General features: G+C 42.3%; 1 protein-coding gene across 1 annotated transcript; it reads left to right on the forward strand.

Moving 5' to 3' along the window:
• The first annotated feature begins 1,505 nt into the window (after positions 1-1,505).
• LOC306938144 (digestive cysteine proteinase 1) lies at positions 1,506-11,236 on the forward strand. The gene is made up of 11 exons (XM_079522162.1): positions 1,506-1,701; positions 2,157-2,216; positions 2,320-2,412; positions 3,071-3,243; positions 4,111-4,372; positions 5,261-5,456; positions 6,328-6,521; positions 6,661-6,752; positions 8,311-8,472; positions 9,559-9,748; positions 10,656-11,236. Exons 1-11 carry the CDS (start codon positions 1,656-1,658, stop codon positions 10,841-10,843), a joined length of 1,656 nt encoding a protein of 551 aa, XP_079378288.1. The 5' UTR covers positions 1,506-1,655; the 3' UTR covers positions 10,844-11,236.
• The last annotated feature ends 306 nt before the right edge of the window (positions 11,237-11,542 follow it).

Here is an 11,542-nt window from a genome sequence, read left to right on the forward strand (position 1 = left end):
TGTTTAATATAGTGCCCTGTAAGAGATAAGTGGCTCAGAGCTCTCCAGGACAGACATGACAGCGCTGGCACTGCGCTTCAACGGACTGATATGGAGCGAATCATACTCGCGATATAACAGGTCGTATCTGCTTTTATCCATGTTCATTTGCTGTTCATATTCATATCAGGTGGTCCCTTTCATTTCGGGATATGTATCCCTGTAATCATTAAAAAATGTAATTTCTTAAGATCCCATGAGTTATGTCTACAGCCTTTTTATTGGACTTTAGATAATTTGAACTATAACAAACACATCACAAGCTAGCAGTGGTTGAAAAATATCTCTGAAGCATGGCTTCCTACAATGTTTGGAACAAGTTACTCTTTAAGAGAGGCTTTCAGCGCAACCATCTGACCACATTTTCTAGAATTGAGTACAGTAACATAATATGCTGTCCTTTGATTGTTACTTCATGGTGTTAAGTTAAGGATTTGGAGGTCATCAGTGTTTTGGGTATTATTTAATATCCTGATTGCTAAGTAATGTCCTCCTGCATCTCTAACCTCCCAGGGGCTGCTGTAATCTGCCTTTCTCTTCTCTCTCAGCTGTTACTGCATAATTAACAGCACACACACACACACACACACACACACACACACACACACACACACACACACACACACACACTAGTAACTGTTTACCACTGCTGCTCAGCTGTTGCAGTGTTATCTCATGACTTGAGTTAGGGCCCTGGCATAATGAGTTCAACACAGTCTGTCTGTCACTCCCTGCCTGTCTAGCCTACCAGTCGAAACATGTCACCCTGCTTGTCTGCCAGAGAGAGTTGCAGTCTCAATCTTCCCGTCTGTATGGCAGTCGCTCCTTGCTTTACCACCCCCTGAAACAATGCCCAAATCTTCCTGAAAGTCAATGTTGCTTTTACATTAAACTTTTATCAGAGTTTATTTTCCAGAAAAAGTTAGTCCAGACTGGTAAAAACTATATTGTGAAGTTATTTTACACCATGTTAGTCCTTAATTTCCCCTGACAATTTGACAAATAGCCTTTAATAAGCAGTGATTTATTTTCATATTATTTTCTGCATACGTAGGTCTACGCCTGAAAGGACGGAAGAGTATATGCCCATACTAAGTCAAATGCTGACACCTAGTGTCGAATCCAGTGTATTGTGCATTTCTACTGCAAACATTTCACATTTGAACTAATTGTATTTGTTGATTGTGATAATTTTGTTGTAATGATTGGTCTCAATTTAAAGCTCATTTAGCTACGCCTCGTTACAAATAGGACAGTGTCCCCAGTAAGCTAACCGTTGTGTCCTGACTGAAGGTTACAAGCGTCACAAAAAGGGAAAGGCAAGTCATGTTTAATCATATGACACAAATCACATGATCGGAGTGCACACAACGCCCGCCTCTCTTATCTAATTGGGTAAAATCTTTCTTTCTCCTATACCATTGGGTGAATGAAGCTGCCGATCACACCCAGTGCAAAACGTTGTGGTGGTACTGTCAATTTTGTCAAACCCCGCAGACAGACTCCGGACAGTATAGTGTTGTTTTAATCAGCGACAGAGTAGATCATTATCTCTGTTGGGTTTAAATCTTAACTAATGTCTTGCCTTTCATGTAAATAGCCTCACAGTGAGAACCATGCAGTCTTGGCACATTATAGCTTTGTTTCTGTGGATTGCAGTAGGTAAGAGAATAAGTCCTTTGCTCTCACAGTTGGCAGTGTTGTGGTCACTCCTTTGTGTCATGTTTCATGGTGTTATCTAGTGTTAGTTTCTTTTCATGGTTAACCACATAATCACGAAACGCCTGCTTTTCTCTGTACAGAACAGCATTGCTGGTATCTCATAATAATTATTAATGGTCCAGTTAGTAATATGTACTGCATGTGTTGTGTTTTCAGTTACAATTCCATAGTTTCAAAGTGGTGTACTGTAACATTTAGGTTATTGTGTTGTAAGAACACATTTGCAGTTTCAAACAAAGTGCTTGCTTCAGAATGGGAAGTTTTTGATTGTTTGAATGAATTTCACAGTTAACAAATTCAGTAGGCTGTGAAGGCCCTGTCATGCTCTACTAAATAACGTTTGTAATTTAATTATACTCTACCCCCTTCTTCTGTTTCTCTTTGTCCATTTACAGCCACAGATGGAAAAGCTCTGCCTTCTCTTCCAGATTTTGGAAAGGCCTATCATGTAAAAGGTTAATATATAATTCATATATAACCACAGGATTTGAGAACGGGTTACATCTGTGTTATTTTTCTTAGAATAATTGAATAACAAGAGCATTTTGACTGTTGCAGGAGTGATCAACTTGCCCTATGCCGAAATAAAGGAGCCATTTGAGGCCTGGTTTGATCTACCGCTGAAGTCCAGCCGAATAGATTATTACCATGGTAATAATGCTGCTGCACCTCTGAATCCTGAGTCAGACGTTGCAGACCTTTTGTGTGCTTGAATTACTGATCTGAAACTGAGAGCTGATGTGTCAGGTCAAAGTGGCTAGCCTAGAGCGTGACAGCAGTTCAGTCAGAAGCACCCTAAAGACTAAAGTGTGCGTGAAACCCAGTGGTTAACCTATTCTGCTGACGCATGCAGCAAATTGTTACTTTCAGCTGGAATTGCTTATCAAGCACGTCCCTGTCTTTTGGTTTTGTATTGCTTACTCTATACTGATCTTAATGTGGTCACAAGTGTACGTTTTACGTTATCATTTCAAACATGTGACTGAAAACTCATGAGTCAGAAAGTGTTGACTTAAGACTTTTGAGAGATTATAGGAACCAATATGACCTGACCTCAGCAGGAGAATATTGCAGTATGAGGGCTGCAAGCAACTATGATTCTATCGATTAACCTTTTCAATTAATGGAATAGGCCTACTCATGAAGGTTTTCTTCTTTTGTATGTTTCAATGAACTTATTTGAGATTTAAAAAAATATATAATTTACAAAATCGATTATCCATCTTCAACCGCTTAGCACATAAGCCCTATTTTTATACTTTTATACTGATTGGTACGATTATTGACTGACCATTGCACCCCTAAACAGGTCAGGTGTCCACATATCAGCTCGGGGCGGAGCAGCCATGGGGTACATCCTATAAAATAACCCCTGAGACCACAGAGGCGGAGCTGAATGTGATGAAGTGCTTCCAGGTCAATGGAACCAAGAATGAGACTGTCACACCTCAGATATCACTGCCTGATGCCCAGGGTTTCCAGGTGTGTGTGTGTGTGTGTGTGTGTGTGTGTGTGTGTGTGTGTGTGTGTGTGTGTGTGATAATTATATAATAGTAATAATAATATTGGTCCCGACTCCCCACTCCTTGGGGCGTTTCTTGGCACTGTATCATTTTGCACATACAGGAAATTTACCCATCCTATAATCACTAGAAGCAGTGAGGAGGCATTGTGCGACGCGCTGGGAGCAATTAGGGGTTAAGAGTCTTGCTCTGGGACACACATCAACACATTGCTGGCCCGGCCTGGACAACCAGGGGCTCTGGCTCCCCAGGCAGGCTCATTAAGCCTGTCTTTTTTTTTTACAGATTTGTTTTTGGCTTTTGTGCCTTTTATTGATAGTTACAGTGAAGACAGACGGGAAAGAGTCATGCAGCAAAGGTCGTCATGAACGGGACTCGAAAACACAACACACTGTCAGGCAAGAGCCTATATGTGGCATGCGCCTGGACCACTAGGCCAGAGGGCGCCCCTGTGTGTGTGTGTGTGTGTGTGTGTGTGTGTGTGTGTGTGTGTGTGTGTGTGTGTGTGTGTGTGTGTGTGTGTGTGTGTGTGTGTGTGTGTGTGTGTGTGTGTGTGTGTGTGTGTGTGTGTGTGTGTGTGTGTGCGTGTGTGTGTGTGTGTGTGTTTTGACCTCACACATTTTATTTTGGATGCGCATCATGTCACACACAGAACATACATAGTCAAGCTCACAGCTCGTCTACGTGAGTTTGTAGATGTGCTATTTCCGCAGTAACTTTCATCAGTATGTCAGACTTGTCAGTAAACCATGAAGATGTCACTCAGCAAAACATTTGAGAAGACTTGATCCAGGTCAGTGTCCATTTCTCTCTCCCCCACACACAGTTCCTACGAATGGAGTACTATGGAGGCTCCCTGTGTGAAGTTTGGCAGAATGCGACAACTATCGGACACAAGAAGAACACCTACACGCTGTGGGTGACCCGGGCGGAGGGCGGCGCAGATGGCAAGCAAGAACCTACCACTCCCGTCCACTACGAGATGATGGGCTACAACACACTGCTTGGCTCCCACTATGACAAATACCTGGTGGACTACAAGGAATTCAGCGTACACTTGGACCCCAAAGTCTTCTCACTGCCAGACGGTTGGTGCTCAAGTCATTTGCTATGTTAGTTAAGGAGGGTTGTATAGAGCGTCGCAGTCCCGCCCCCGACGAGCGGAAGAGAATTTCCCATTCCCCTCGGACAAAGCCAACTCGGCTCCTGAAAAATCATGACAATAAGCACAAACTTTTGGGCCGAACAAATATTAGAAAACTGTGTTGTACCCTGCCCTTTTCTTCTTCTTTCTAATTATTTGTTCGGCCCAATTTTTTTTGTTTATTGTCAGGTTTTGTCAGGAGCCGAGTTGGCTTTGTCCAAGGCTTAAAGGTCTTTAAATAAATACTTTTTGAAACGTCTATGGGAAAAATGAATGGGAAATTCTCTTCCGGGCTGCTTGTCGTTCTGAAAGGGGGCGGGACTGCGATGCTCTATATAGGCTTAAAATGGAATGAGATGGGTGTTGAGAGAGCAGCGATGATGGACTCTCACCATGTGCATAACAGTATACAGTGTGTATTTTGGATACTGATAAAAGTCTGATGCAGATGGTGCACACTTGACTGGAGAATATTACCAGTAGGGGGCACCATTGAACCACATTTAGGGCATGTTGCACACTTGGACATAATTGGATGAAAAGTGACCAGGAAAGTTGCATTTCATCATAGACAATTAGCCTTTCACTAAGTCCCTCCCCAACTCATCCTTGTCCAATAGGCACGTTAGCAGCGAAGAAAGCTTGACCTGCATAGCAACCGTTGCTAAACTATTTGGATTGGCATTGGACAATTTCTTTTTGGGGTGGGATTTCGTGAAGGGCTAATTGTTTGGTATCAATTAACCAAAAAAGGAGAAAGAAAGGCAAGTTAGCGTGTTGCCCATTTAACTGTACTTTTCTTTTTCTTCCGTTTTGTCTGTTTTCATCATAGGGATGAACTGTGGCCCGTTCCCTGGTCCCGGTGTGGAACACCACCTGTTGGCCAATCCAATGAAAGACCTCATTCACACTTCATCAGCAGGCCACGCACAGCGCGTGTTCAGCCACTTCAAGGACAAGTTCCAGCGAAGCTACAGTGATGAGAGGGAACACGAAAAGAGAGAGCATGCTTTTATTCATAACCTACGGTGAGACATTATTATGTTCACCTGTTATTAATTATGTTGTCTCACAGTCTGCTAAAGGACATGAGGATGTTGGTGGTGAGGAATTTCAGTCGAACACTGTGGATGAAATAACTTTATTAAATTAGCGGTGTCAATGGTTGGAATGCTACATCTGAAAATGCTGCTTTCACTATTTTACACGTCAGCTAGACTTCTAGTAGGACTTCCAAATTATGTTTAGTCATCTCATATAAAAGGTGCTTGTGAAGATTCTACCATCATTGAACTTGTCTTATGTTTTCCAAAGTGTCTTGGCAAAACAACTAGTCACTCCAAAGGGGTGGTGTAAGGTTTGCATAAGACTGAATTTGTACAATCAGTGTGAATTAAGTGTGAATACAAACAAATGGTTACTCGACAACCAAAGCTGTGACCATGTATAGTCTAATAGTCTAGTAGTGCACCTTGACAGCGTATCCTATATTACTTGAAAGCAATTATGTCACTTTATACACAAGTTACTTTAGTTACAATTCTATATTGCCCTATAAAACGCTGCTAAACCATATACCTGTAGATACACTTTATACCTTGTACTTTGTTTCTTGTATGTATGTTTTTATGCTTTGTCTCGTATCTCGTAGTGCAATGTGCTTCACTGCCTGCCTTTTTCGTTTTTATGTTTTGTGTGGGGACTGCAGATGAAAATTAGCATCCTTGCTAAATCCGGTGTATTTACATTGCATTTATTTGTAATGTCCATTAATATGCATTGTCCTGTCAAAATAAACAAATAAAGTAAAAGTAATTGAGAAGAAGGATTTCAGCTGTGTTTTGGGGGGAAACAACTTCAGCTGGTATAAATAATGCTATGGCATTTCCTGTGGTTCAGGTACGTCCACGCTAAGAACAGAGCAGGCCTGTCTTTCTCCCTGGCACTGAACTCGCTATCCGATCGCACCATGTCTGAACTGACTGTTATGAGGGGACGAAGACGAGGGAAGACCCCCAACAGAGGACTTCCATTCCCCTTGAAGAGCTATGAAGGAGTAGATGTCCCTGATTCCCTTGACTGGAGGCTTTATGGTATGCTTTGTGTTTGTATGCAAGATTTAAAAAGAGAATTTGTATTATCCTTTATAGATGTTCTCTGGCTATCTAGTCTCCCTAAAGCTGCTCTTTGGTTGAAAGAGGATCTGAACTGTTGATGTTTTTGTTTTTGTAGGTGCTGTGACCCCAGTGAAGGACCAGGCTGTCTGTGGGTCCTGCTGGAGCTTTGCCACGACTGGAGCAGTAGAGGGCGCACTCTTCCTAAAGGTGAAAACACTACCTGCACTAGCCTGGTTAACCACTCCCCCTTGAATACACTTAATTTCATTGAAATGTATTCAAGGGGGAGTGGTTAACCAGGCTACCAAAACACAACCACTAAGGATACGTTATTATTTATGCTCCGTCTGTTGATTAGGACAAAGTAAAACTGTGCAGTCGATGTGCAGTAGGCTCTGGGTTAGCAGTCGATGTGCAGTAGGCTCTGGGTTAGCAGTCGATGTGCAGTAGGCTCTGGGTTAGCAGTCGATGTGCAGTAGGCTCTGGGTTAGCAGTCGATGTGCAGTAGGCTCTGGGTTAGCAGTCGATGTGCAGTAGGCTCTGGGTTAACAGTCAATGTGCAGTAGGCTCTGGGTTAGCAAACGGAACATCGCAACCCTTACATTTCCATTCTGCAATTTTCACCCAACCCTCTGCTTATTCTTCAAAGAAGGCGAGGGGTGAGGAACGGCTTGTGACAGTTTGTGTGATGGGAAGAGAATGACTCCACTTTAATCCATTCCGTTGGCATCTGGCTCAAAGGCATTCCATTCCCCATGTTGCCTGGCACTGTGGAAGGACGGGTTTAATATACAGTTTAGTGATAGTGAAGTAACCAGATCCGTTAATTTTCACTTGACTGATTTAGTCATGCGGTGGGGACCAGTACAATCAATTTGATGGCCGATATGGATGCTCTCTAATTAGCTAAATGGACCCACTGATGTAAAGTAGGAGGAGAAAAAACATAAAGGGAAGAGGGGTGGTAACCGGTCACTAACTGAGAGAAATATAAATTGAAAGGGACTTGCAGCACCAGTGAACAAAAGTACAGTATATTTTAAGGTGTACTGTATGTACAGCATGAAAGTAAGGGGTGATGGATGGTGGCGGCGACTTGACGACAGTGTACAAGTGACAAGTACAAGTGAGTTGCTGAGGGCAGTCTTGCAAAGTATTTTGAGGTCTTGGATGAGAACAGCTCCGCGACGTGAAGCCACACTGGTGGATGTTTGTAACTTGGCCAGAGTGCACAGGAAGCCGCAGCGTGTGCAGCGTCAGGAAGCATGACCCCTTGAGTGCTGCATCCCCATCCCCCACTGCCACTGGCCTGCTCATAAACAGTCACTCCCTATGGAACCAGCCCTTAGTGCTCCCTCACAGCATCCACCTAGCAACCCGTAGATAACAGCTGGTGTGGAAATGTTCACTTGAACCCATTTGGTTTGTCTGAATGGGTTCATAGTTCATACTGACCTTGTTGAGCTTTCTAGTTGTCTGTTTTTGCAGATTGGTTGTCCCCGACCTTTTGCTTAATTGTATAGTGTCTAAAACCCTTGCTTTATATTCTTGCCTTTCTGGCTGTGTAATTCTTACATTTCCAGATCCAATATGCTTGTTTTGGGACCTTTGAGCCATATGGAGTGTCATACTGATGCTGAGGGTAGTGAAATATTGGGCATTTAGTTATGGAGGAATTAGTGGAATCCTTAATTCTTGCTGTGCATGACAAAATTAATAATCATGTGGGTTAAATATGAGGGTGGTTTTGTTCTTCCCCCTGCAGACTGGCGCTCTCCAGGTGCTGTCTCAGCAGGTGCTGGTAGACTGTTCCTGGGGCTTTGGGAACAATGGCTGTGACGGAGGCGAGGAGTGGAGAGGTTATGAATGGATCATGAAACATGGAGGCATTGCAACAATGGAAACCTATGGTGCCTACATGGGGATGGTGAGATGCCTGATAGAATTTTCATTTTAGCGGGGTCAAAAGTTATGGCATGATCCACATGATATCCCTTTTTCTTTTTGACCTACAAAACTCACTAAGCTCACTGAGCAGTACCTTGAGCTTTAGCATCCCTATGCTGGGGCAAAATTAGCCATACTACAAGCTCACAGTCACAACGTGTCGCACTCGCAATATGATCTGCTATTTTTGATGAAGAGATTTGTTGTAGAGGGAAAATGGGAATTTAAATAGGATTTAAGTGGTTATGGTTCCAAAACAAAAAAAAACATTTACCATAAAATTACTCCAATACAACTCATGCAGCATAAAGGCCTATTCATAGTCTAGTTTTCAGTGAAGAGGTGACCATCGAAACGGTGATTAGCAAAAACAGAGAGATGTGTTGTTTGAGCGGTGACCACCGCGGCGTGACGTCATGTTGTAGTTTTCGGTGGTCACCTCTTCACCGAAAACTGGACTATGAATAGGCCTTAAGCCTTTAAAAGTCAAACAATTTCACTGAGTCGATAGAGACTTTATTTCACCATTGGTTTATTATAAATCTTCATTTCAGTTCACTTTTTTCAAATGTACAAATGGTATTTTTGCTGCAATGCTTACTCTGGTGCTCCCAGTCGCATGCTCTTAATAGGACACCGCAATGACTACATTGTACACACAAAGTACTGTACATTGTAAAGTGAATGTTCCCTCGGAAAGACTAGACAAAGTGCTATACTGTAGTCCATTTTACTGTGTGTGTGTGTGTGTGTGTGTGTGTGTGTGTGTGTGTGTGTGTGTGTGTGTGTGTGTGTGTGTGTGTGTGTGTGTGTGTGTGTGTGTGTGTGTGTGTGTGTGTGTGTGTGTGTGTGTGTGTGTGTGTCATAAAAACACCACAAAGTATTTTTAGGCGAGTCGGCAAAACCTGCCATTGTGTACACACTTGCTTGCTACCGATAATCTATGTTGAGGAAGAATAAATAATTACATTTCGCTGATACTGTGACTGTAACTATGTCACCTTTAACCTCTTGGGGTTTAGTGATGTGTTTACATGTTTTAAATGTGTATTTCACTTTTGAGTAGAACGGACTGTGCCACATGAACCAAACTCAGCTGACCGCACGTATCAAAAGCTACACCAACGTGACCTCGGGTGACGCGGAGGCTCTCAAGTTGGCACTCTTTAAAAATGGACCCGTGGCAGTCAGCATCGATGCCGCACATCGATCCTTTGTCTTCTACAGCAATGGAGTCTACTATGAACCAGCGTGTGGTGAGTTATATTTTCATGCGCACATGCCTACCGTTTTAACACCGTTTCAGTTATATTTGCATAGCACACTTAACGTGGGGACGGAGGTTGGGGTCAAGTACCAATTTCAATGTTACAGTGCAGTTTGTGTCTGCTATATGTTGATAGTGCTGGTGTGCTCTTTCCTTTTATCTCTTGTTTTTTATTAGGAAATGTCGTTGCTTAGTTTTTATATTAGCCTTTTATTGTTCACTTTATTAGACTTTCCTGTTTCTCCTTGAGCTTCTTAGGTAGTGGGTAGTAATGTGCTTATGTATGTTATATGTCTGTTATTGTCTTGGCAGAGCTGTGTAACATTATTTGCCTCTTCTATTGCTCAGTTCACACTTGTAAAACAAAAAGAGAATTTAGTATAAATGTGGCTTTTACAGGTTAAATAAAGGTTAAATAAAATAAATATCACAAATTAATGAATTCATTTAGGTTGCGCTACCGCAGAAAAAGCAATGTCTCAAATTGCGGTCCATAGCCAAAGCATATCAAAATGGGGGCCCTTGAAATGAAAAATAACTGAGAATAACTGTTATAACACGCACCAAGTCGACTCAACGTTCTTCACATTAACCCATTTTGGGCGGGAACCCCTTTAGGTGTTAGCATTATGTTATGCTTTACCTATTGAAAAATAGCAGATCTACAAGCTCATAGCGCGCCACCGAGTGGCGCGCTACGAGCTTGTAGGTCTGCTATTTTTGAAAAATCGAACGACTGACATAGAAACATAGCTTTTTCAGAAAACTGTCAGGATGTAGAAGACATTTTTAGAATCTAAAGACATCTAAGTACAAATCGATGTACAAAATAAAGTAAACCTCCACCTCCCAACAGCACTCTGTGATGTGACGAGTGTGGTCTCTGTATTTTGCAGGCAATAAAGCTGATGACTTGGACCACGCAGTGCTGGCGGTGGGGTATGGCACCCTGAAAGGAGAGCCATACTGGTTAGTGAAGAACTCATGGTCCACGTACTGGGGAAACGATGGCTACATCCTTATGTCTATGAAGGACAACAATTGTGGCGTCGCAACTGATGCTACCTATGTCACTATGGCATAGACGGGTGTGCTTGTTCACACTCTTCAAACAGAACTGGTTATTTGTGCTTTTAATGTTCTCCACTATGCCACTACACTACTATATGGGAGAGGCTAAGGTGAAAAATGTGAATTCACAGATGTTTTAGCTTTTTAATTTGTGCTGCCTGACTGTGTCCAACTGAGTTGGAAGATGATGTGCAATGGATTAAGCAGGCCTTTTCAAGCATGGGGCTGGACATGTTTATTGGTAGTATGGCATTGGGCATTGCCATCATTAATTCCTGTTGTACGCACATTTTATGACATTTTATGATTTTATCCGCCCATTGCTGTGCTTGTGTTTAATCATGAGATGCACTAAAACAATGAATTAAGCTGGAATCGTCTCAATAAAAATGTAGATTGTTTTGTAGGAAGTAGTTGGTTTCTGAACTATAGTTGCTTACTTGATTAAATGTATGGTCATTGCATTGTGCAGCAATGGTTCGTGTTCCCCTAAACTTAACCCATTTTGACCTGAGATCAGATTCTAAAAATGTCTTCTACATCCTGACAGTTTTCTGAAAAAGCTATGTTTCTATGTCAGTCGTTCTTCGAGTTTTCAAAAATAGCAGACCTACAAGCTCGTAGCGCGCCACTCGGTGGCGCGCTATGAGCTTGTAGATCTGCTATTTTTCAATAGCTAAAGCATAACATAATGCTAACACCAAAAGGGGTC

Source organism: Electrona antarctica, assembly GCF_951216825.1.
Source record: "Electrona antarctica genome assembly, chromosome: 15".
Classification (NCBI taxonomy): Eukaryota; Metazoa; Chordata; class Actinopteri; order Myctophiformes; family Myctophidae; genus Electrona; species Electrona antarctica.

Excerpts from the sequence above, each read along its gene's own strand:
- LOC306938144 (XM_079522162.1), top strand. The coding sequence starts at position 1,656 with ATGCAGTCTTGGCACATTATAGCTTTGTTTCTGTGGATTGCAGTAG. Across the intron at positions 2,413-3,070 it reads CCGAATAGATTATTACCATG|GTCAGGTGTCCACATATCAG; the intron begins GTAATAATGCTG and ends ACCCCTAAACAG. Across the intron at positions 9,749-10,655 it reads CTACTATGAACCAGCGTGTG|GCAATAAAGCTGATGACTTG; the intron begins GTGAGTTATATT and ends TGTATTTTGCAG.